Source organism: Sabethes cyaneus, chromosome 2 (assembly GCF_943734655.1).
Source record: "Sabethes cyaneus chromosome 2, idSabCyanKW18_F2, whole genome shotgun sequence".
NCBI classification, from domain to species: Eukaryota; Metazoa; Arthropoda; class Insecta; order Diptera; family Culicidae; genus Sabethes; species Sabethes cyaneus.
Window position 1 is genome coordinate 14720209 of NC_071354.1, and position 27804 is coordinate 14748012.

Here is a 27804-nt window from a genome sequence, read left to right on the forward strand (position 1 = left end):
AAATTTTCTAAATAACTAACGCTCAACAATTTCCTCAATCTCGTTACTGGTGTTAAATCGTTGTAGTAACTCATCCGCTAGCTTTATCAAAATATAGCGCGTAGTTTTAGAAATTATTTTAAAATTGTTATCTTCGATTTTAAGGCCGAATGTCGCATAATTGGACACTATAAATCCGGAACCGGTTCCCACAAAGGGACATTTCAGCATCAGTAAAGTATGTCGTGTCGCGTATCAAAAAACATCAGCATTCGACAAAATAGCGATTGGTGATCATCTCATGTCTTTCAGAGCCCGGATTTATCGTACCTCCCCGGATCCGGACGGCGCGCACCGTAGCTCATAACTGCGGCAAAGTAACTGATATGTCCACAATCGATGAAAAGTTTACAAAAATCAACAGATTTCAAACAAATTTTAAATATTTGACAACTTTATCTAAAAAAGCCATGTCTCGGTCTCCCAAGGAACTCCGGAATAACTCCAGGACCATATGATATATGGCCATTATCTATAGATATTATGAAAATAGAAAATATCTTCGGCAAAATTCCCAAATTTGGTGCAAAAATATTGAAAGATAAAAAAGTTATGGCCATTTTAGTGAATTTTGCGGTGCTAAAAATGATGTAGACCTTAGAGGGGTTAACCAACATAATTTATCTAGTTTCAATTATTTTAGTAATAAACGAGAGGTCTTAACACTGCAAATCTGCCAAATTTTATAAAGATTGGTCAAAAGATATTTAAAAATGATTGATGAAATTTATTCAAGAAAACTTTAATGACCAAACCTTTAATGGGACCAAACCTCAAAAACAGAATAATAGAGTAAAAATGTGAAATTTTTCAACGGGCGTTTCTTTGGACCAGTTATTTAATAAAATATAGTACATTTTCTAATACTTTTAGGGTGACCGTGAACCCGCCTAATAGGGTGACACAAATTTTTGTTTCTTGAACGCGTCCAAAAAAATAGCGTCTTCACAAAAATTGTAGAACACACTAAAATAAGCAACTTTGCTATATAGTAACTATCTATCTCTTACTGGTTGCGAATTTTAATGATTTGTTCCTTTTGATTTGGGAAATTCCTTTAAAATCAACCAAAGCCATGGGTGTAAACGTCCTTCAGAACTTGACCTTTCCTTATCGACAGACTTCGCAGCCGGTTATTAGAGTACAGGAAAATTACGGGGCTAGGGCAAAGATCCTATTAACTCTGTAGCGGCAACGATCAGTCGAGATTCGAACATACGACGACTGGCTTGTTAGGTTAGCATTGTACCCCGACGCTAACTGCGCGGGCCACTTTAAAATCAGTTCTGCTCAAAAATTTTGCACATGATGTTTTCATTGCTTTCCTATGTTCTATAAAGTTATTTAGGGTATGTTGCTGCTTCGTCGTAATTGCCTGTTCCCGTCCTATCCAGCATTTTTATGATATACAATGCAAAACTAGTTATATTCCCTAATATTTTAGTTTGTTGTCTATCATACGTGATCAATCAAAGTGAACTGAGATCTATTTAAATGCTTTTTATCATTAAAGAAGTCCTACCAGCCAAATTTCCTACGTTTTTTCGTGCGACGAAGAAGAAAATGTCGACTAATCGTTTTAATTTCCGTCATTCATAAATGAAAATAACTCACGCAAGGCATTGTCGTTATTCTACAGCCAGGAAAACTAGTCTGACCTGCAGAAATTTTGCAGAATAACATTTGTCATGCCGTCCTACACAAATACATGCGCGTTAGCTTCGTAAACATTGTTGTGATTTTTAGTTCGGACGATGAAAAATTTTGATGGACGGATTTTAAAACGGTACGACGAATTTAAGAAAGAAAGTCAGTTGCGTAATTTCAATAATATGCTTTAATAATCGCTTTTCAGTGATTTCAAAGTTCACGGATCGGAAGGTAAGTGTGTTTTACTCAAATCAGCGCAAGAACTTTTGGAGTATTCATTAAATCCATCCAATCCAACAAATGATGAAAATTAGTATGGCTTTACTTACTACCAGGGCTTCGACCGATCCTTTTTTTCTACCGCAGTCCCATCAACGCGCATTCAAGTTCACACCGTCCGTTTAGTGATGGAATACGAACGCTATGCATAACACAACTGGCAGTTTGCTCAGTCAAACGCCGATGGCACGCAGTAGTATGAACGCATTCTAACGCTGTTTAACATTTTCGTTTCGATCAAGTTGCCTTTACCGTTTGGAGCAGCGAATGACTGCAAAACAGTCAAATGACTGGCAGTCACCACGCTTACGAAAAGCAACCGCACAATCGTATGATTCAATACTACAAAAAAACAACCACTACATGTGCATGGAAGAAGTCGGTGGGACTCCGTCCAATACAAACGAATATTTTGCTTGCGTCGGACCGACGTCCGGGTGACAAACTATTACTGTGAGCAGCCGATTTGGAGACAAAAAGAGAAACGAAAAAATACGTCACCGTATGCTTCCAGTCAGTTTGCAGTTTATATTCTCAAAGCGCAAAGCAAAACGGGAGATTGACTGTTTGCTTCTACAGAGATGCCGCATGAATTGTAAGACGGCAGCAGCGCAAGCGGGAGATTGACTGGATTGAAAAAACAGTCAAATGATCGTTCAAAAAGCGGAGTTTGAATGCGGAAAGTTCGCATTCACGGCAGTCACATTCAACTTGCGATCCCTTTTCAAGCCCTGCTTACTACGACGGGAATTATAAATAAACCCTAGTAGGTTAAAATACACTCTAAAGATTGTTTATCGCTAGGATGCATGGATAACATGCATATGGATGATAACTAGCACAGCGTTAACAAATAGTGAAATTAAGTTCTGAAGACGTGTTTTCTATATGATCATTTCCAGTGCAAAACGCTAAAAAAGCCATTTTTTACTAGATTATTTTCGATTGGAATTCTAATGTGAAAATAGTTTCTTTTTAAACCTAATATTTGACGAGCAACATTTCAAAAGGCATAAGAGAGGAGACGCAAAGAGAATCTCTCATTTGCACATTGAACCTTTTGACATATTGGTCGAGATTTTCATGTTTATCTGTAAGTAAAAAATAAAAAGGTTTGACAAAACGGGTCTTTTCTTTTAAAAAGGAGGTACTACCACTAATCGTGGGGGTATGAATCGGCACCAAATTTAAGACTTTTGCTTTCTAACCTATAATGAACCATCGAACAAAATTTGGTTCAAATTCGTGAAGGTCAATTACACGGTTATCGGATACTTTGCATGTGTTGACTCTAATAGATAATTTTTAGATTTCACATCCGAATTACTTGAGAACAGCTGGGCCTAAGAAACAGTATATTTAAGAATTTAGTTCAAAGTGATGAGTATAGAATTTGACTGTCAGTTTTATAATAATTACAAATTCAAATCAAAATAATGTTGGAGCTGGAAATGCCCATATCAAATGTCATATAAGATGGTATAACAAAGGTTCCTTTCACCACTAGCTGGATTAAATCGTTTTTTTAATTATTTAAAAAAACAAAAGTTCGTATAATCCTTATAGGTGAATTCAAAGCAAAGCAAGGCCTAGGTGCTACATTCCGTTATCGAAAATTGACCTTCTGTTTTTATACGATCCTATCCTCCTAATTCCGAAATTCGCGTAAAAAGCGACTCCAGGGTATTTTTTTAATAAACTTCTCCAAAGTGCTTGAAAAATAACACATTTTTTACCCACTTGCTAATGTCCACTTTTTTTGCGATTCTGGACCACTTTGGGGTGGATGGAAGATGTGGTTTGTTCCATCTACAAAAAAAGCGGTCGATTAGATTCCTGTAATTATCGCGTCACTACGCTAGTCAACGTCGTCTACAAGGTGCTTTCCAGATTTTGTTACGTCGTCTATCCCCAATAGCAAGAGAATTCGAAGGGCAGTATCAAGTAGGTTTTATAGGGGCCCCTACTATTACGGATCAAATTTTTACTCTCCGGCAAATTCTCCACAAATGTCGGGAGTACAACGTGCCCGAACATCATATTTCCGTGAATTTCAAGGCAGCATACGATATAACCTAGCGCGAACAGCTATGGCGGATAATGCACGAGAACGGTTTTCCGGACAAATTGAGGCGGCTTATCCAAGCTACCCTGGAGCTAGTGACATGCTATGTGCGTGTTTCCGGAGCACTCTCGAGTCCTCTCGAATCGCGCAGAGTTGCGGCAAGAGGACGGAATGTCCTGTATACTATTCAACATCGCTATTGAAGGTTTCGTCCGCCGAGCGGGTATCGATACGAAAGGAACGACTCTTAGTCTTCGCAGACGACCTCGACATCGTTACTTCACTCATTACTAGAAACCTTGGGACAGTAAAGGTAATCTAGGCCAGACTAAAAACGGAGTCTAGGAGGATTGGGATACAAATCATTGCGTCGAAAACCAAATATATGATAGGAAGAGACTCCAGAGAAAACAGCGTTTGTTTCCCACGGACAGTGACATTGTCGGCGATAAACTGGAAGTGGGTGATGAGTTCATATATATTTATATATATGAGATCTCTGCTCACCGCCGATAATAATACGAGTAAGGATATTCAACGACGCATTCAAGCTGGAATTGCCAATCAGACTGGTAGTCCTTTACGGACTAGAGACTGCAACTTTGCTTATGGTAGACATACGTGCACGTGCCATATTTGAACGGAAGGTGTTGCGGAATATGTTTAGCGGAGTACAAATGAATAGCGAAGAGTGGTGTAGACGTATGAGCCACGAGCTGCAGGCACTACTTGGAGAAATTCCCATCGTACAACTTCGTAAAGTTGGCAGACCACGGCGGGCTGGTCACGTTCCAGGGATGCCGGACGATTGTGCAGTGAAATCCGTTCTCTTCAAGAAACCCACCAACACCAAAACTAGACGGGCCCAACGCGCTAGTTGGCTCGATCAGGTTGAGACCGATTTCCGTGTGTCGAGACGTTCAACGAATTGGCGACGAGTACCCCAGGACCGAGAACAGTGGAGAGATATTCCAGATACGGTAAGAGCCACCCTGGCTCGTTGCTGATAGAAGTAAACTTCTTAGATCATATAGTATTTCTTTCCATTGTCATATAATTCACCATTCAAATGGAAATCCCCGAGGTTAACTTAGAAAGCCTGATGGAGAGCGCGTAAGCGAGTTTAGACGGGATGGTTAGAGACTGAGTACTATTGGGCTAGTAAAGCGAGATCAGTTTCACTTAAGATATTTGCTCATGCAGCCTTTTATCACCGCATTATTGATACAGGGCTACGAAAGTGACCTCTGCTTTCAGTCAATCGATACTTCTCATGTGCCGCTTACGGACCGAGTCCCTTGTAATTCGGCCGCTGACCACTTGGCAATTTGTCCTTCGGATCGGATCTATCATTTTATAGGACATCATATTTTCTAACTTTCTCGAACATCACTTATTTCATAACTCTTGAACCAAGCATGCTTGAACAAACATTTACATATGAAAATTTTAAAACTATTTTCGTTTATCAGTCTATGCACTATGCCCGTGTATAAAATTTTCTGAAATTTTGAGACCCTTCGGCCAATTTTGTACGATAATATTGAAAAATTCCCCATAGTTAACCAAAAGGTAAAAGTACTCTCAAAATAAATTTCACGTCGAAATAATAGGAAAAGTTATGTGAACATTTTCCATCCAGCTTTTCCTGTAATATTTACGTGATTTTCAGTGGATTATTTTGAGTGTACTGTGGAGAAAATATATCTAATGATTTCATGTGAATAGGCAATACCATTCAATAAAACGCTGTAATTTTTTAACTTTATCTTACATTTCATATGATTTGGAGTCATGAGTTGTAAGTCGCCATAAATTACTAGCAGACTCAGTAGATGTACGTTATGAATCTCTGAGTCGAAATCTTTTAGATAATATGGCATAATTACATAATTCATACACCGGACCCGACGGAACTTTTTACCTTTTACGGTAAAAACGCTCAGAAGAGAAAAAAAAATTATCGGCTTTTGATTCCGAAACAGTTTGCACAGATCAAACATATTAAAAATTTAATCAATCCATCGCTAATCACTTAATAAGGTTTCCGTTCATACATAACACACACACTCTATGATGTAACGGTGTGCTGCAAGAAATATATAGAGCATCTCTCGGGTACGCCGAGACCGAGCGAGACGGAAAATTGGAGCAGACCTGGCACCACCCACGTAGAGGAAAGCGCCGTATTCGTTTCTGTTCTGATGACGACACCGACATCGCCAAAAGAAAGAGACGGCAAAACATTGGCGCTTGCGAGAGACGATGCCACGCTGGTATCTTTCGCATCAAATCTGGATTAGTGTGTTTTCCTTTGGCATTTAGCCAATCGCTTTTCCGATAACGATTTTCATCTGTGCAATCATTTTTTTCACATCATGCTCTCTAGACATTAGGCTACGTTATAAAAAGTGCTCTACTCGCTTTTTAACTAACTAGGTAGATTTATAAGATATATCATTCTGGCTCCGTAAAATTATTGTATGAAGTCAAATTTCGAAATAATAAAAGCTTAGCAGAGCTCGGAGAAAATATATAATCCTTCTAATTTTTCAAATCTGCATTTACCAGTTTTTCAATCTTGAATTCACTTATTTCAATATTTATATTGAAATTGTGTACAAAATTTTTACATACGTCGGTTTAATCGGATTTTTAGCGTATTAAATTTTACTCAACATATTACATAGTACCTAGCAAAACAAAAAAGAAGAAATGAAATAATCGCTCTATTCTTTAATCCCTCTCGGGAGCACCAGGTCCGTTGGCAAAGCTCCAACAATCACCAGAATCCACCCACCCACCAATCGGGCACAGGAAAATGGCGAATGGCAAAAGGTTGAACACTCTGTAGCGCCGTAATTCCTACAGCAAACCGTAACCGCGCGCCGTCGTGAATGTGTGCGTGCTTTGCATCCTTTCCCCGATGTTGTCATCGCGAGGATGATAGCAGTCAAGTTACTTCCCCTTAATTTCAAAATCTGATTTGGAAAATAAATAATCGCTTATGTGAACCTATCTGCTTTGTCTGTTTGCCAACTTCACCGGAGCGGAGCAGTATGCGTGTGCGCAGCGGCGTCTACGAAGTGAGCCCCGACGGGGTATACATAAACGAAGGACATCCTTATGATACTACCGCATTTGGCCTAGAGATCACGGAACATTGAAAAAGAAAAAAAATATACACAACAGCATCAACGCATTAGAACTTGTTTTTAATCCTCTTCTGCATGCAGCCCTCGGTTCCGCTTGCCAACCCTGCCCTGAAATATCCTTTGGCACCCGGCCAAGGATGAGAAGCAGGAAAAATCAGCTATGCAGTTTCATTTCTCGTTGTACTGTCGCGTTGTTCAGACGTTTCAGATATATTCGTGACAAAACTATGCTGGTTGTGTGTTAAAAAATTTGCGAAGGCTCTTCTGACTGTTAAAAAAGTCTTCAACTTTGACAAAAATACGCCACACAAATGCAGCATAAAAGTCTGTGAACCAAAACGAGTGAAATCTTTCAAGTGAAAAGGATCATTGAAAATTGTAATTACTTGCATTGTCAACCAAAAAAAATAAAGTTAAGACTTCCCCCTCGACAATCTTACATCGATGCATGGAAACCCATCAACGAATTAGCAACGATAATAACAGAATCATCAAACGAATCGCTAGCAATCACTTCCGTTTTTAGACGAAAGTGACGAGAAAAAAGTGAAGATATCCTTCCTACCCCGGGGTCAGTGACAACCGAGGAGGATCAGAAATAGAGACAGAGATTTTCACCTTCAACGGTAAGGTTTCTTCTTGCCAGCAGCCGAGCTATCAGAGGGCAACCTCCGAAGCAGACACACAGCAATGATGGACTGGGATATTGACATGTAAGTAGATTATTGTTTATTTTGATTTCCGCGTGGTGTTGTATCAATTAAGTGAAGTGTGTGATTTCTGTTTGGATTAGAGAACCGGAAGGCAAACAATGTCTTTGCGCAGCAAAGGGGACATTTTGCAGTGAGACAGCTGTTCTTTGCTGTTCCTCTTGGTTGACAGATTTGCAACCATTTGAGTATAATGAAGCTACAGGCAAACCGTAGAGCTCCAATGATTTGGTTATTCAATATTTCAGAGGGCTTGTACCTATCATATTACAAATAGAAATGCTGCACACGAATGATGCATTAATAGTTGAATCAATTAACTCTACGCTTAGGCGAACCGGTTTCAACAATTGAAAAACGTAAACAAAAAATGTTATGTAATTTTGACAAACGTTTAAAAAATTATTGTAACATTTAGCAGCGTTGCAGACAGGGATGGTTCAATCACTTTGACTCAAATTTGGTTCATTTGCCAGTACCGTCTCATAGAGATGGTTCGTGTATTGAAAAAAAAATAATTTGCGGGTTCGGGTCGGGTACGGGTTCTTAATTTTTGTTTTTGAAACCGGGTACGGGTCGGGTCGGGTATCTCTATTGACCACATTTAACAATAAAGATGGTCGGGTACCCGGGCCCGTCCCGTACCCGACGGGTTTCGGTCGGGTTCGGGTATCAAAAATAATAAACTTGCGGGTTCGAGTCGGGTACGGGTTTTTAATTTTTTTCTTAATCAGGTACGGGTCGGGTTCGAGTATTCAAATTTTCATACCCGACCATCTCTACCGTCTCAGTCGAGCAAAATTTGATTAAGTTATATATGGGACATTTGTAGAACTAGTTATTATCTACAATTTTGCTGCATCTTTTGTATTTACGTTTCTACAATGCTGTTAGCTCATTAGTAGCTCAGTGAATGTTCAATAAATCAATAAACAATAGCATGAGGTAATTTATAAATTGTATTGTTAAATCTTGGGCAAAAGATAGGAAGACATAGAATAAGCTCTAGTTTAGTATTCCTAATCCTAATTAATCCGAATCAACTTTGTACCGTTCGATTAAAAATCTTCACGGCTATTTTGTGCCCAAATTTAAAACCAATAGTGCGCCAATTGTTTTCAAAAACGGCGTATGTTTCATATATTTGAATTCCTTTTTCGAAAAAGTTGTTTCAATTTCTTTTCTCGAAGAAACATGTACCAAATCTATATATAAAATTTTTATGATTTTTTTTAATATTTGAAACACAACCTACAAAAATAGTTATTTTTAATATTTTATTTTCTCAGCATTTGGAGCTAGGACTTACATACTTTTGTGAATTGAATTGCACCACTGAAAAATCTTTTTGATTCTAATGTAGGTACAAATGATCATAAAAAGTTTTTCAAAATAAATCATATTTGCAAAATAAGGATTTCATTTTTTAGAAAGTGAGGAAATGTCTGGAGCGAAGAATGATAAAATTGGAAAAACTGGAAAATTTTAAATATATAGGCCAAATGCTCTGTCGGTTGCCAGCCAAATGTTTTATTGCTCTAAACTACTTCATTACCCTTATAATAGGTACTCTTATACCTAATTTCGTTCTTTTAATTCTATCATTTCACACACGCACCACACACTTGCCGCGGCGACGATATTATTTTGTGTATGATTGCTCTTTGTTTATGCCGCTGAAAAGATAGACTGTTAGCGAGTGATCAGTGCGATAGAAACAGGCCGCCGCACAGTGGGACCATTCTGGAAAAAGACGATCAAAAGTCTTTTCTCGCCTTTCCTGACGTTTTTGAGCTTAGGTGGCTTGGGAGATTAACGGCATAACACATTTAAAAAAATTAACTTTTTATAGGAGCTAGATAGCATGTTCATGTGTTCGGCGAAGTTGTAGAACTTTGAATTTCATTAAACTTCGCCAAAGATACTAAGTATCTGCATCATATGGTTAGCGAGATATAATTGACTTTCTGGCATGACCCCCTTAAAATCAATTTATTAAACTTTTTGTACACAAAACGTTATCTAACAGGTTTAACATATTCTACAAATTTTTTGATACTATCAAAATACGTAACTTTCTAGAAGATGTAAATATCGTATGTTGCTTTATTTGCTTTAAAAACTAATTTTAAGCATAAATTTTACCGTTTTCACCAGTATTTTTTCCGTAAATAGGCACCTACTGGCAGCTAAAGTTAGCACCGCTTGAACCACCATAGAATATAGTATAAGTGTGCCAAAAATCAGGGTCCGGTCTGCTCGGACATATTGGGTTTCCCTTTAATCATTTTGGTTATTTTAATTATGAAGTGGTTGTTCATTCATGAATGAATTCATTCATTATGAACATATATGTTGGCTTTAGTAAATTATCAGGGTCTTATTATTTCTCTATGTTAATAATTTATGTGATTTTTGGAACACTTATACCACAGACAAACAGACGTAACACTCGTTGTCCATTCTTCGTACCGATTAAACCGTCATTTCAAATTTGGGCTTAGTTGGGAATATCTCCGTTTTGGTCAAAGTGGCGCTTTTTGACGAAAGAAGGGGAGTTCCCCATAAAAATACTTGCTACTTCGAGGGATACTCCTGTTGCTATTTGATATTTGGGAATGTCGATCATAGATGGTGCTAGTGTTCAGGCTAAATGTGAGGTACGATTTTTGTTGATTTTTCTTCCAAGAGTTATGTCTGTTTGTCTATGCTTACTATATGGGTCATTCCAGGTGTCCACTTTTTTAAAGCAGTGAGTCTTTATGCAATGTAAAAATACTTTGCTGTATAGTGGAAGCAAGTATACAGTATATAATGAAATATTTCTGAACTAAAGTATAGGGGGTCAGTCCCGGCGTAGTGGTTAGCATTCACCTCTCTCACGCCGAGGACCCGGGTTCAAATCCCAACCCCGCAGCAGTCAGGAATGAACCAAAACTGGTTAAAGTGACTATAACCTAAAAACAAAAAAAAACTAAAGTATATTTCACGCCTTTTGAACCAACATTGTCTACTAAATGAGACATCATGTATCAATCAGACGACAAACTGAAAAGCTGGCAACACTGTTGAGAAAAACTTTATTATATGCTGCATAAATGCTTTCACGATATGGCAAAGTATTTTTACATTGCATAGAGACTCACTGCTTCAAGAAAAAGTCATTTTGCTCCTTGTTTTGCATAAAAATGGCGGATTTCTTCCTTTAAAACTTCTTCTCCGAAGACAGCTAAGCTCAAAAACGTCAGGAAAGGCTAGAAAAAAGTTTTGACCGTCTTTTTCCAGAATGGTCCCACTGTGCGCAGGATGTATCAGTAGATTTTCAACATTTTTGCTTGAAGTGTGTCAAAGCTTTATGATCTTTTTACAAAATTATCAAGCATTTTCATTTCAATTTTAATGTTAATAAGAATATGACTGCATAGTTAGTTCAAACCAAAGATCTATTTTTTTGTTAATATGACTACTTGTAACTTAAAGATAGTTTGAAAACTTTTTCTTTTTTTTTCATTTTATTAAGAACTCTTTAGTTTGAAGGCTTTCATTAAACATTTATTGGCCTTGGAAATCTCGGCCCCAAAATTTATCAGAAATTATGAAAACGTATAAATTTTAAACCCTGCAACACAAAACAAATGTGGCGCTCCTCTAAGTTCGATTTTCGGGCCGCTCCTATTTTGCCTCTATATAAATGACTCACTAATTTTTTTTAAAGTTTTGACAAAACTATGTACTGTTGACGGTGCACACTTTTATTTTAATTGCACTGACTTCACTTCTAGAGGAATTTCAATTAGAATAAATGACGATCTAATATGATCCCCTGCAAACTCATGCTTCTTGCTTCTGCCAGCAGAGAGCCGGGATGACTCTCGCCGCATCAAGAATTCCTCTCCACTGACTCTGTTCTGGGCTACTCGTCGCCAATTCGTCGAGCGTCTCGACGTCTGGTCGAAACATCTAGCACGTTGGGCCCATCTATTCGTGGGGCCGGTGGGGCTCTTGAAGAGAATGGATTTCACTGCACAGTCATCTGGCATCCTTGCGACGTGGCCGGCCCACTGTAGTATTCCAAATTTTGCCATGTGTACGATGGGAATCTCCCGCAATAGTGCCTGCAACTCGTGGTTCATACGCCTACACCACTCTCCGCCAAAAATATTCCGCAATGCCCTCAAATGCGGGAAGTGCGCGTATGTCTTCGTAAGCAAAGTTACTGTCTCAAGTCCGTAGAGAACTACCGGTCTGATTAGTGTTTTTTACATCGTGAGCTTTGTGCGGCGGCTCTAAAATGTTCTATGCTCTTTCATCAAAGCGTCTTGTGGAGAGAAAAGTAGACTCGACTTACAGTCGTTGAATCTCCTTATTCATATTATTGTCGGCGGTGCCCAGAGATACGGACTCTGGCGATGATTGCCTCCGACGTCCCAAGGTTTCTAATAATTATGTCTAAGTCGTCTGTGAATGTTACGAGTTGGATACTCCTGCCGAAGAGCTGTTCGCGCTCGACTGTATCGTATGCTGCCCTGAAATCTAAGAAAATATGATGCGTGGGCACGTTGTACTCCCAACATTTCTGGAGGATTTGTCGGAGAATAAAAATTTGATCCATAGTAATACGGACACCCATAAAGCCCGCCTGATACTGCCCAACGAATTCTCTTGCTATTGGAGATATACGACGCAACCAAATCTGGGAGAACACCTTGTAGGCAACGTTAATTAGTGTAATGGCACGGCAATTACAGCAATCTAGCCGATCGTTCTGTAGATGGGTCAAACCACACCTTCCGTCCATTCCTCTCAAATCTTTGAAATTATCCAATGAAGGGCCGCCGTTGTTAGTGGTTCTTGGTCATTTTTGTAGAGTTCTGCCGGATGTCGGTTCCTTACAGCGGCTCTATTGCTCTTATATCTGACCGAATTCTCGCCAAATCTCTTCGCCGATGACTCTCTTCGATGAGAACTGATTCCAGCTGTCGACCACCTCGCGCTCGTGTGTGTTCAGGTTTCCCTCTTCGTCACTCTAAATACGGTCATGTTATTGCTTTATTATTCAAATAACAAAAGTAGTTATTCTTTTGGTCTTGAAACGCGTTAAAAAATATATACTGGACTACCAGTATTCTTTCTGATTACCAGATGGATATGCTATAGTAATCTATTCAAAACTGAAGTCTTATGTGAAATCATGGGTGACCTAATAACGCTACACTTGATCGAAATTAAGGATCGTCGCGAACATTTCGAAAATAGTTTACTTTCAGGATATATTGTTGGTTTACGAAACAAACAAGCTTTGAGTTGTTGGGACGGGGAAACTCTGACGTTTTGTTTGTTGTACTAAAACATTCGAATCCACAGTAAAAATTGGTGACGTATAAAATTGTTGGTCATGCTTTTCGCTTATTTTCACCATTTTGCATAGCACATATGGTTATATACCTATCGGACATACAACTCTTTTGGATTCGTCTTGCTGACAACAGAATGAAAATAGAAAAATTAAAATGAACCTGATTTTGACAGATTTAATGCAATCTCTGTGTTGATATATTGTCCATAAAGTTTTAAACTGTAGCCGCCACGCGGTTTTCGTGACTAGTTTTGAAATAGCGATAGATCTGCGTAGCTTCCAGTGCTTTGCATAGTCAACATTTAATCAATAACATAGAGCTACATGTTAATTAACGAACAAAATTCGCCCTTCTGGTTGAAAAAGCACAAAAAATTTACCCAACTGAATGTTGTGATTATAACGTAGAAGAAATTTTTTACTCTAACAGCCTCTTCCAGTCGAGATTCGAACATACGACGACTGGCTTGTTAGGCCAGCATCATACCTCGAAGCCAACTGGGAGGCATTTGGAAATATATTAACAAAAACAAAACATAAATCGAAGATTGTTTTTAATACCAACCCTTCCTCGATAATAATTAATAATATCGAGGGAGTCTTGTCACTTTTTCTGGTGCACTTCTCTAACACAGACATCAGATTGGTCTAGGTTGATCATTAAATTGATTGGGACGAGGGGATTTTGCCACTTTTTCTGGCATGCTTCCCAAGCAGAGGCATCAAATTGGTCTAGGTTTAATCGTCGTAACTCGTAAGGTACAGAATCTTCGACCTATTAGAAGGAGGAGATTCTGTCACTTTGAACTTTTTCTAAAAACAGAACTTCGAAGATGTTTTTCCATCTCTGGGTCTGCATTCTGTTTTTTAGTCATTCCCGGTAATCTCGAACGAATTTTAATAAGGGTATAAAACATCATTCATGATAGTTAAAAACGACAGAAACGAATTCTGTCCTGTTCGCTAGTGAAAAATCCTGATAAAAACCGATTTCCAAGAAAAAAATTGCGAATTTGAAAATATGACGTTAATTGTAATTCAACTTGCATTGAATTTTCAGCTTGTTTACCTTATTTGGCACGGACACTCTAAACATTAAAGGTTCCCGAAATAAAACCGTTAACAGCATGTAAAATGTTTAATGAACCAGCTTCCTAACTTCCTGACCCGATTTCTGACCGGCCTACATTGAGCAAAGCCACTCTAACATGCACTGTGTTCTGATTTTTCCCAACCAGCTTCAACCTGGACATCGACGAGCATGCCCTGAGCTGCAGCATCCAGTCCATTTTGTCGGACGATTCTATATTCAACTCTCTGCTACAGACTAGCAACGCATCCGATAGCGAGCAAACATCGTCCGTGTCGTTGACGTCGACGACGACGTCCTCATCATCATCTACGATGCTGCTATCGCCATCGCTGTACGAGCCAAACACATTGCCGCCATTGTTGCTTCCGCTAGATTCGATCCTGCAGCAGCCGACGGGTCTGAAGTCGCACAAAAGCACGTAAGTTTTGGCATTTACTACAGTTCACATTCAAGCAGTTGTATAGTTTCCGATGTTGGTTTTGTTCTACCGCATAAAGGATTAGGATATTACTTACAACCGATTTCAGCTCAATAAATATCATTAATGACTTGGGAGCACCGTTCATGTTGAGTGTTTCACTTTATTTGCTTTGTGGTATGTACGATTGAAAGGGATTAGGTTCCAGAATGACGTACAGCGGGATTGAATTTCCATATCTAGTTCCATTGTGTTGGTGATAAATTAAAGTTACATAACTAAGGTATAAATGGATGGAATGCAATCAATAGCGCACATATGACTCACCTCCAAGCAGACGTCAGCCTTATTGAAATCTGAAACAGAAGAAAATCGATTTTCAGAACAGAAGTTTCTTTCATGGTTCATTAAAATTTAAACCGATCTAGTAAAGGAGCAAACAAAACTTTGATTGGATACGTCAAGCTCCAATGGCGATTCCGACCGAAGACGAAGTTTTGCGTCCAAAGAAAAAGTTCTTTTTCCAATTCGTCTTCGTAATCGAAAGCCACTGTGTTTATGAACTAACTAAGAACAGGGGAGGTTTGCTCATTTGAAACAATAGAAAAGAGCAGTATTTGCTTACCATAATAGGAAAAGGTTTTGTTAATTGTATTTGAGTTCGCTTCCAAGCCATTCTGAGAATAATGTTGAGGTGAAAATCTTTTTCAACAAGCTGGACGTTAGAATCATTTTCTGCTTGAAGGACATTCACTGGATGTGGACATGGACGAATTTCACAGTCGCGAAATTTCCTCATTAAATATTACACAAGCTGACCAAAATATCGGATGTGTAGTTTTAATTAATTACCATTTCAAATATTTTCGCGGTAAACCGTTTTCATCGCAATCATCACCGAAATGCAAAAATTAATTTTTTATGCAGCAGTAAACAATACCCGAAACCAAGCTTCGCCTATCCAACACACGGATACGGCGGAACCAATCTAATAATAAATAAATGTTTAACCTTGCGGAAATGATAATTCCGCTGTACCTACTTCCCGGCCTGCTAGAATATGCGAAAACCCTTCCCCGGTGCAGTTTACACAGCGGAAAACCTCAACCGCATCGGGTGGAAATGCTGTTCAAACAGCAGCGCGTCACAATTCGCCACGGTTATCCTTTTCGCCGTGGTTCACCGTTCGGTACCGCTGCACGTTAAGCCGACAGGGAAAATTAGTCCGATGACGAAATGTAAATAATAATCAGCCTCGTGTTTCGCGGAAAAGTTGATTTAGGATTGCGCACGACCGAAGGAACACGGTAGCAACGAAAATACTAGAGTATTCGCTAGCGCAAAGTTTCGTGCAATTGTTTGCCAAGACGGATTTCTTTTGTTTTGAAGCCGTGTCCTGAGGAAGGTAGTGGTGGCGATTTGATTATCTTTCAATTTGGCGTAGATTTTTTTATTTATTTTGCGTCGCACAATTGTTAGACTTCACTGGCGCAAAAAAAAACTTTTCCTTCAGGAGGCAGGAAAATTAATGAAGGAAGGCTAAGACGATAGTAAAGCCATAAAGCACCTTTCATACTCGATTAAACAGCCAAGGAGGGAAAAGAAATTAAAATTAAAAACCCAGAAGAAGCCTTAGAAATATTTACAATTTTTGTATCAATTTAGAAAATTTACACCTTGACATGGTGGAAAGTGGTTTCAGGAAAACCACTGGAATCAAACAACACTGGCACAAATTGAATAATACAAAGCTAATTTAAATTGAATGAATCGAATGTAATCGCAGTATCAGATGATTATTTTTTTATAAGTTCCGAACATTTCATTTGTAGAGAATTTCGTCAACGCTTTGAAAAATAAAATTTAAAACAAGACAATTTTTTAGGTCTTCCTTTTTTTAGGTCGTGCCATTTTATCCCGTTCTAACGCGTTCTATGTTGCCTTCTTTATTCCTGAACTTTAACCGTCAGAGCAAAGTGTCGAATGAAAAATCTTTGAGAACATATCTTCAAAGAAAACTTTGAATAACTATTCAACTATTCAAGAATTTCAAGTAAATCTACAGAAAACTGTCAAATTAAAGTTTAAAAACATTTAAATATCATTGGCCCCTCGCCGCAAATAACTTAAAAAGCAAACAGATCATTCTGACCAATGGATCATTTTAGGTAGCTGTTGCTCATGCTTACCGCTAGATGGACACTAATGCGTCACATGCCATATTTAGAGTAAACTTTAAGACTGATACAGATTACACTTCATAATTTCTTTCCGTTCCGTTATTGTTAACGGTTACTGGCAGTTAATCTGAATCGGCCTTTCTAGGTGGACGGTGGACCAATCAGGTTGAAATGCAGTTTGACAGTCGTCCACAGAGGTTCGTCGAGAGTATGTTTGACAGAACATGTCTATGCTGGAGCCATCTGTGAGATTGTTCAGCTTTTTCAATGATGCATTATGTGTCGTTCCGTCTTAGTGTGCTCTATCCAGTCTGCCTACTTATTCCCGAGTCGCAAGTGCGGCTGCAAAAACACCGCATCGTGAGAATGGTTGTTTGCTTTCTTGTAGACTGAAGTTGCTTTTTACGCGACTATTGTTACGCGAATTGCGGAATTTACGCGAATTTTGCAATTAACACGGTTTTTACGCGATTTTCGAAATTCACGCGGATGTGCTCTATGAGTCTATCTTTATGCGTAGTTTGGAATTTGCGATCTTGTACCAATCATCCTCAATTTTTCAGGCGTCTCAGAAGTCGCAAAGCACTTTTGACCTGATCGAGTCATGTTGCACGTTGAGCGCTTGTATTTCGGATGCCGGGGGGATTGTTGAAGAATTGTTTTCGTCGCACTATCGTCCGACTTCCTAGCGACATGTCCGATCTAGTGTAGCCTACCGACTTTCACCAGATGTATGATGGGAATCTTTCCAAGTAGTTCCAGTAGCTCGTAATTTATACGCTTTCGCCACTCTTCACTTTCAATTTGTGCTCCACCAAATGTCGTCCGCAGCATCTTCCACTCAAACATGGCAACGATGCGTAGGTCCTCCGTGAGCAGCATCACTACTTCAAGTAACAGACTACCAATCTAATAAGAGCTAACATTTACAGTTTCATACAATGTCGTACGTTTCTTGATCGTAGTGTATTTCGAAGGGTAAAGTAGTCCGATTTCAAATTACTCAATCACCACTTCGTCACCGTCAACGGTTGCCGTCCGTGGGAGGCGCGTTTGTCTCTTTGAGCCTCTTCTATGTATATGGTCTTCGACGCATTTATTTTTAGCTCAATCTCGAAGGAGCCCGAAAACCATCACTCAATCCAATCAATGTAGCTCTGATCAGTCGCGACAGTTTGTCCGAAAAACCGATTTCGTGCATTATTTTCCATAGCTGATCACGATCGACTGTATCTTATGCTGCTTTGAAGTCGATAAAGCTATGATGCTATGGGCACGTTGTACTCTAGACATTTCGCAAGATCTGTCGGATGGTAAAAACTCCGTCGTCCGTAGTGGCACGAGCCCCTTTGAAGCCATCCTGGTAATCAATAAAAATGGATTTCTGTCTGTCTGTCTGTATGTACCTTATAGACTCGGAAACTACTGAACCGATCGGCGTGAAAATTTGTATGCAGAGTTTTTGGGGCCGGGGAAGGTTCTTATGATGGCTAGAGACCCCTCCCCCTCTAAGAGGAGGGCTCCCATACAAATTGAATACAAATTTCTTCATAACTCGAGAGCTAATCAAGAAAATGGAACCAAATTTAGTATGCGGGGGTTTTAAGATGCACGATTTTTTTTGTGTACTGAGACTCTTCTCTCCTTAAAGAGGGGTGGGGGCTCCTATACAGATGCAACACAAATTTCCTCATAACTCGAGAAAAAATCAAGTAAATGGAACCAAATTGGCATGTGATGGATTTTGGAGACATAAATCTCCTCTGAGAGGGGGGGCGCCCATTTAAATAAAACAGAAATTTTTACGTAACTTAAAAACTAGTCGAACTCAAGAAATTTTAAACCCTTCCTCAAAACGTTAGTAACACCAGCTGATTCAGGGCGACACGGCTGCAGACCACGAGTGTTTCCAGCGACCTGCCGTCGGAAGCTCCGGCCATTTCTAGGTCTACTGACCTCTATTACTTTCCATCGGTTGGGACCAAACGAGCGACAGCGAGTAAAAAAGGTTGCAAAACTCGAAATCGTGACAAAGGTCATCAGAGATGTCCGATTCATGTACAGCACAGTTTAATTTGTGGCAATACAAAATTTGCCGGATTAGCTATTTCTCTATGAAACCTTGTGCAATCGGTGACAGCCGGCGACGCAGGATCTGGGAGAGTTCCTCGTAGGCGGTGTTTACCAGCGTTATGCCACGATAGTTGCAGCAAACGAGACGATCACCCATTTCGAGATGGGACTAACGGCCATGCTTGTAACGCTCTGCTGGCAGGCGGATCTTACTGGCGGCTTTGTTGGTCTTCAGCAACCCGATATCTCGTTTGACGTTTTGGAGATCAGGTGTTGGGACATTACTATCTTCCATGGGAACTCCTAGGTTATTTGAATCGTTTGTTTGAGAAACCCCACGTGTGCTTTTGACATAATTGTAGGAAAACAACAAAAACTGTTTTTCTCAAAATATTTTCAACCCCAACTAAGAAGTGTTGTGAAACCAATCTTTTTTCAGAATTTGAAAGAAGATGTAGGAATCCTCGAGGATTTAAAACTGTCAAAAACGATTCATTTTTCTGGGATGGCTAAAAAAATTTAATTTCACTTTCATAAACGACTGGTTACTTTGCGATGCTCAATTCCTGAGATATGAAGTTTTGAAGTAAGTAGAGAGAAGTAGTCAACAGTTTAATAGCAGAAACAGTACAGATTTCACTGTACAGTCGCTCGGCATCCTTGCGACGTGATCGGCCCACCGTAGCTTCCCGAATTTCGCTAGGTTTACAAGAGGCATCTCTCTAAGTTGTGCCTGCAGTTCGTGGTTTACACGGCTGCGTCACTATCCGCTTTCCGTACCGTCCTCTGCAACATCTTTCGTTCAAATATGGCTAATGTACGTGTTTTTCCGTAAGCAAACTTACAGTATATCAGTATAACCTGCGTAGAGGACTACGACCGGTTAGCTTTGTGTGGCGGCGTATCGTCTTACCGTGGGAAAAGTAGAGGCAACATCCAGTCTGAATGCGTAGTAGAATCTCCTTACTCGTATCATTGTTCATCGTCATCAATAGTTACTGTTCGTTGGTTTTCGACACATAATGATGCCAAAGTCGTCTGCGAAGACTGGGAGTTGGCTACTTTTGCTGTATAGCCGTTATAGTGCATTTTCTGCCATAGCTGTTCGCGCTCGAGCTAATCGTATGCTGCCCTAAAATCTATAAAAATGTGTTGCGTGGGATTATTGTATCCCCGACATTGAACCCATAGTAGTACGAACCCCCATAAAACCCGCCTGGTACTGTCAGGCCAGGCCAGGTACTACGAGGTCTCTTTCTATTTAGGGTGGGCAACGTAACAAGATCTGGAAGAGCCTTTTGTAGGTGGCGTTGATCAGCGTAATGTCGCGGTAATTAAAGCTAGTTTCATTTAGAATTGGAGCAAACTTTTGCTCATATTGTGGCGCTCTTGGTGGACGGATTTGGAAGTTCTTGGTGCCCACGTGTCGGAAATTTTGTTAACTTCACCAATGTATTCTTGACATTCCGCAAAATACAACTGTAGTTTGTAAACAAACAACATGCAAGCCGAAAGAAGGGAAAAAATTGTGCACAAGTATTTGAAAAATACATTGTGGTCCGCATCTAGGCTAGGCAAACAGCTGAAATTGCCCAGAAATACCGTATGACGCGTTATCAAACGGTATAAGGAAACATTAACGACGATTCGGAAGTCTCAAGCTAATCATCGGAGTGAAATTGTCAACCGGAAACTGCGTGGTAAGATTTTGAAGACCATCAAGAGGAATCCCAATCTGTCGGATCGTGGTTTGGCCAGAAAATTCGGTGCTGCCCATGGTACTGTGAGGAGAATTCGACTCCGGGAAGGAATCAAGTCGTATCGAGCTAGCAAACAAACAAACCGAACCATAAAACAGAATAATGTAGCCACCAAAATCCGTGCTCGAAAGCTGTTCGACTAGGTGCTAAACAAGTTCGACGAGTGTCTTCTGATGGACGATGAAACCTATGGCAAGGCTGACTTCGAGCAAATGCCAGGTCAAATATTTTACTTGGCAACGGCTCGGGGGATGTTCCAAGCAAATTTGTTTTTGCCGACAAATTTGCACGAAAATGTATGATTTGTCATGGCATTTGCAGCTATCGCAGAAAAACGAAAGTTTTCGTTGCAAATAAGACAATGACGTCGGAACTATACCAAAAGGAGTGTCTCCAAAAACGAATTTTGCCGTTCACTCGATTCCACCACCATCCCCTGGCTGATGCTTCAGCCAGATTTGGCAAGCTGTCATAACAGCAAAGTCGTTCAAGAATGGTATACAGAGAAAGGGATCCAGTTTGTTCTGAAAGACCTTTACGCACCCAATTGCCCCAGTTCCGCCCTATTGAGAAATACTGGGCAATCATGAAGAGGAGACTCAAGGCAAAGGCAGAAGTTGTCAAAAACATCAACCAGATGAAGACCTGGTGGGATAAGATAGCCAAAACGATGAACGAAAAAAATGTGCGCGCCTAATGAACCATATTACAGGAAAAGTTCGAGAATTCCTTCGAAACCGTGATGAATAATTTTATCTGTATTTTTTCTTAAAAGTATAAAGAAAATGATACATTTGTGTAAGAAAAGATCTTGAATTCAATAATAAATACCTGAAATACACGCAATTGTTTTTGTTCCAATACTATCTGAAGCAAGCTTTAATGCCAGAGCTTGAAAAGATATCGCAAGTTGACTGTGACTGCGTGAATGCTTACGCTTTCTGCATTCAACTTGCGCATCAAAAACGATCACCCAATTGTTTTTTTTTTAATCCAGTGGATTACCTGGCTCTATCTGGATAGTCAATGGATATTCTGAATCAATCTGGATCGCCTACAATCCATGTAACCTCTCAAGTCATTCCCCCGTTTTGCATTCATATTGAAAACTGACTGGGAGTATAACGTGACGTATTTTTTCGTTTTTCTTTTTGTTTCCAAATCGGCTACCCACAGTAAAAGTTTGTCGTCCGCCGTTGGTCCGACTCAAGCAAAATGTTCGTTTGTGTCGGACAGCGCTCGACCGACTTCTTCTAAGACTGACCGAACTGCTGGTTGTGTTGTGCATAGCGTTTGTATTCCACCGGTGAATGAACGGTGTAAAGCTAAAAACGCGGTTGAGTGGCTGTGATAGAAAAATATGACCGTTTAAATCGGCTAAAGCCCAGTCGGTTGAAGTGATTAAAGGATCGGTTACAGTAATGGAACCGATCGCCCTTTTTGTAAATGGAATAAGCTACACCTTGCATCCGCTTCTTCTCCAATTTTCTTGAAACTATCATGTGAAGAGCCATTGCTAGTATATAGTATTTCTTTACCATTTTTAAAGAGTTCATTCGAGAGTCGGTCTTTTCTGTTGGTTGTATTTGTCTTCAGTTATTCGATTTCTCGCCAGACTTCTTCGAAATCAGAAGCCGAGACTCAGTTATCGCTTTTGGGCACTCATACATAAGTTAATTTACGTTCCTTGTTCTGTTATATCGCCTTTGAGATGCCCATCGAAGAACTGCTTCCTTCTGACGGTGTTCGTTTGGTATAATGTTTCTCTCTTCGTCCCTAGATATATCAAGCTTCGGTGTGTGTCCTTTGCGAGATTGGTTCACCTTCTCATAGAACTTGCGCGTGCCATTAGCCCGGGATAGTTGTTCTAACTCATTTCTGTCCTCCTTCTGGTACTTTTTTCCTTCTCAGGATCGTGGTCAACTCATTCTTCGCTCGTCAATACTTGGCCAAAATCTCTCTTGTGGCAATGCCTGGATACTATTTCCAAGCTTTTTTTTTCCGCTTCACCGCTTGCTGGCATTCCTCGTAAAACCAGTCAGTTCATGCACTCGGGGTTTCTGTATCCAGCACCGCGGTTGCTGCCTCATTAATGGCCGAGGGTATCCTACTCCACCCGCCTTCGAGGGTCGAAGCAACTAGCTTCGCATAAATAGTTTGGAAATTATTCTAAAAACGTGTAAAAAATACAGGATCTACATATACAGATCTCCTTGTCTCGCAAAAAGACATTACTGCAAAGTAATGAAAATCGAAAGATAGACATTTAGCGAAAACAGCTGGTGCAGATGGAAAACTAAGGATATATTCGAAATCCGAAGATTATTTTACGTGACAATCAGAATAAATTGGGTCATGGTACGTCAAATTTCTTTTTTACTATTACATGTTAACTCTAATTCATTTCAAGAAGATATTAAAAAATGATGTATAGTACAAAATGGTCAAACATGGAATAATTGAACTGAAAATGCACTCAAGTCGCTTTTTAGGCGAAGGATACGTCCCGCGTAAATCAAAACCGCGTAAATTCCGAAATTCGCGTAGAAAAAACCGCGTAAATTCCAAAATTCGCGTAAAAAACCGCGTAGATTCCGAAATTTGCGTAAAAAATACCGCGTAAATTCCGAAAATCGCGTGAAAAACCGCGTAAATTCCGAAATTCGCGTAAAAAAACCCGCGTAAATTCCGAAATTCGCGCAAAAAAACGTGTCAATTCCAAAATTCGCGTAAAAAAAACAAAATTTCACGTAAAACAAAACTGTGGATTTCAACACTACGCGAAAAAATTGACGTTTTGAGCCCATCCGCGTAAATTCCGAAAATCGTGTGAAAAAAAACCGCGTAGATTCCGAAATTCACGTAAAAAACCGCGTAAATTCCGAAAATCGCGTAAAACCACGTAAATTTCGAAATTCGCGTAAAAAAACCGCATAAATTCTGAAATTCGCGTAAAAAAACCACGTAAATTTCGAAATTCGCGTAAAAATAGTAGCGTAAAAAGAACTGCGTAAAAAGCGACTTCAGTGTGCTTTAGTTAGAGAAAAAACCAGTTTTTTAATTTTACATATGTTTGAGATAAAACTTCAAGCTTTCATAAACGGTCAAGTTTGATTTTTTTCGTTTGCCCCTTTTTGCTGCATTCTGTTCTGAAAAAGACTAAAAAAACACAGGAAAAACGTTAGAACTCGTTATACATATGAGTTTTTAACATACAATGTTCTACAAAAATATGTCTTTTGATAAGAGAAACAACTTTGTAAAACATTATGATGCAATAAAACCATTAAATTTGAAGTAATTAACGAAAAAGTGATTTTGAAGGGGTCTTTACATAAAACACCTTGTGAGTCAAAAACTATGATAAATACGCCTACTATGTTTTTGGCAAAGTTACTTATATATTCTTTAGCTATAACTTTGTCGAAGAAATTATTCTTCTATCTTTGTTATATAAAAAGTTATTATGTGTTATGTGTTTACAAGCAAAACTGGAACATAATCGTTGATTTCACATTAATTATCTTTTAAAGTTGAACAACTTTGCTGGACATTGTGGGGAGCTATTTTGAGCCACAAAAAACTTTTCACTTAATTTTCGCCTCTGGACCACTATGCATTGTCATTGTCATTGAAGAAAAACAAAAATCAGCCACAATAATTTCATTTAGTAATTTTTTTTATTTAGTAATTTAAAAATTAAAAATAATCGAAATCAATAAATAAATTAGTTAATGGTTGATTAGAACCACATAACAACTTCACTAAGTAATGCAAAAGTCCAGTGAAAAATTCGTTTGATTTACTTCTCGCAATCCCCGAGCCCCGTCGGACGGGGACTGCAACTCACCGGCAACGGACGAAGGAAACAAAAAAGGCGTTGCCAAACAAACCAGCGCTTCATAGAGATGTGCCCTCTCTCTCTTTCCGTCTTTCTGCCACTCTCTCACGCGCGCGTGCACTCACCGTCACACTCGTTGTTGAATGCCGTTCGATAATGGCGAATCCTTGCATTGCTTGGTGGAGTGCTGCTGCTTTCAGTTCCCCCATCCAAACGCGCGCGCACCCTGACAGAAGCGGTCCTTTCCGGCACGCAACCACGTTTGCATTGTATGTCGAACGATGGGAAATCGTATCAGTGCGGCCATTGCTTCTTTTTTTTTTGTTCGCTCTCTGATGAGTTTCCCCACTCTGATGCGGATGGGATGGTTTGCAATTGTGGGTTGGAGGACACGGACTGGTGTTGGGTTACGGCTGATTTCGCCACTAGATTAATGGTTTGTTATGAAGTGCTGAACCTCACCACGAAACTGTTTTTCCATTTTTCAGTTCATCTCATGACGACAAGTTGAGCGAGCACGATTCAGGGAATTCCAACGGATCATCATTGGAGTCGGAGGAATCGCTGTCTGAGGTATGTTAGGCATAGCAACGCTTGTAGGTCACGTGTACCGGGTGTACTTAATTTGCATTTTTTTCCCTAGGCAACGCCCTCGGAAGGGTCAACCAATGGCAGTGACGCGGAAAATGATGCTCCCGAGTTGAGGCCGTTCGAGTGTGCCGAGTGTGGTAAAAGCTATACCCGGAAGCTGTATCTAATGCGACACTACGTCCAGCATACCCGCGAGCGGCCGTATCAGTGCGAAGTGTGCGACAAAAGCTTTGCGTACGCCAGTTCGCTGTCGTCACATCGGAAACTGCACCTGGCTTCGTGTGAGCACAAGTGTGACATTTGTAACAAAACATTCACCACGGCGGACATGCTGGCGGCTCACAAAACGGCAATTCATTTCGGCGAACGACCCTACAAGTGCAAACTGTGCAAGAAAACATTCGTCCTGTTGCATGCCTACAAAAGTCACAAAAAATGGCACCAACAGTTTAATCCATATAAATGTGCGGTTTGTGAGAAAGAGTTTATGAAAAAGATCAGCTTGAAGAGTCATTTGAGGGTTCATACCGGTGAGAAACCATTCTCGTGTGACATCTGTCAGAAAAGCTTCACGCTGTCTTCTACATTATCTTCGCACAAGAAGCTGCACGGAGAAAAGCCAGCGATGCAGTGCGAAACTTGTGGAAGAAGATTTACGCAGGCCAGTGCTTTGTCTACACATAAGCACCTGCACACGGAAAAACGTCCCCATAGTTGCGAGTTATGTGGAAAACGCTTTATACGGCTTCACGCCTTGAAAATTCACATCCGAACACATTCCGACGAACGGCCCCATCAGTGCGATCTGTGCCCGAAGAATTTCCTGGAGAAACACGTTCTAATCAGGTAGGTGTGCAAATCCTTTCACTCACTATTGAGCAGCAACAATCGTGTCCACTCACAATCGGAAACTTTTCCAGACATCTGAAGACTCACACGGACGAGCGCCCGTACAGTTGTGACACTTGCGGCAAGGCGTTCAAGGAAAAGTACGACCTGTTGCGGCACGTTCTGATCCACACCGGTCAGAGGCCGCACAAGTGCGACGTGTGCTCGAAAACCTTTGTGCAGTCGAATGCACTGACCAAACACCGACGGCGGCACGAGCGGGACGACGATGGCGCTGCCGGAATGGCGTCGGATAAGGGAAAGGTGTTGCAGAAGAGTCAGAAGATTGTTGGTGCAGTGAAGAAGTGTAAGACTGGTTCCGTCGTTGCTGCAGGTGGGTGGAATGCCGGCCCGATGCCGGAAGAAGTCTAGTCGGGGTTGGGCGGTAAAGGCGGAAGAAGAAGAAGGTGTTACATGGTGAGATTTGATTTCAGTGAAAATAGTTGTACGGTTTGAGAAAATAAATAGTGGCTTTGTTGAGAAGAGACTTGTGATAGATGCCATGTATTTCGAAATCCGTTTGTTCTTCCTAGGCTTGGGACAATATTAGAGTGCGGTGTCAATCTAAGTTTTACTTACTTACAGTTTAGTCTTAGTGGAGGTCATGAAAGAAAACGTTTGTGAATACGAGTTGGTCCTAACATAGGCGGAAAGTTATTGGGAACTATTATATTCACTAATAGTGGCTAATTAGAAGTTTCTTTTGGAAAACCTTTTTTATTCACGAAAACTAAGCAATTTTTTCCATTATACTAGCTTTAATTTGGTAAATCAAACACTTACACGTATACTTACGTACACTTTACACGATTTCAAACGACTGGCCGCGAATTTTTGTCGAAATTATTGTACAGTGTGGGCCACAGAGTGGTAGGATTTTATGAAATTTAAAATAGGTACTGCCATAATATATGATTTCATATCCATGTTCCATGGATGAAATTTAAAAAAAAATCAAAATCAGAAAGCTGCACAAAAATTCCGATAGAACTTTTTCTATTTTAAAGGCATCGCTGATTTCGAAAATTCTTAACTCATGAACCAAACATCGCAGGATTTGTATTGAAAATGCAAAAAAATATTTTTAGTAATCCAAGATTTTTTTTTATTCGATTAACTTTTAATTTTTTTTAATTCGATTAACTTTTAATATCGTTGAGCGATACCTTATGCAACTGTTTGGACCGGTTGAACATTGGAATCCTTGAAACCGCCAACTCCTAAGTCTAGAAGGTCCTTTACGGTCAAGCTTGGATCGTTGATTATACCGTCAATAATCCCTATGCGGACAGAAAGGTACACGCGAAACTAACGCCTTTAAAAGTTCAATTGCAGAAATCTTGTCTACATGCTTGTGGCTCGAGAGCGAAACATGCAGCTTTTTTGGCCGGCCTTTCTAAATCTCGGTCACGGCAGAATAATGCTTAGCCAGATCCCAAAAAATTGCAAAATACGCCAGAACTGATACAATATACTGCTCATTCTTTTCTGGTTCTAGTACAGATGAAATTAACTCAGCATTGCTAACCTGCAACCAACGTTTTGAGCGAATCACTTGCGTTCATGTTCGTGTTGTTCTGGAAAATCGTGAATGAAATCAAATGTGAACTGCCGACAACGGCAAACGAAATTACAATAAACGTAAACATTGCTTCGAACTTTTAATTAATTTCCTTCAACTAGGTTGTGGTTGATTTTAAAAAGCA

The 27804-nt window shown here is 39.9% G+C and overlaps 1 protein-coding gene across 1 annotated transcript; it reads left to right on the forward strand.

The window, feature by feature from the left end:
- Positions 1 to 7881: 7881 nt before the first annotated feature.
- Positions 7882 to 26470, forward strand: LOC128735122 (zinc finger protein 723-like). The gene is made up of 5 exons (XM_053829615.1): positions 7882 to 7901; positions 14493 to 14765; positions 25108 to 25192; positions 25263 to 26056; positions 26131 to 26470. The coding sequence occupies exons 1-5, from the start codon at positions 7882 to 7884 to the stop codon at positions 26468 to 26470; spliced, it is 1512 nt and encodes a 503-aa protein (XP_053685590.1).
- Positions 26471 to 27804: the final 1334 nt, after the last annotated feature.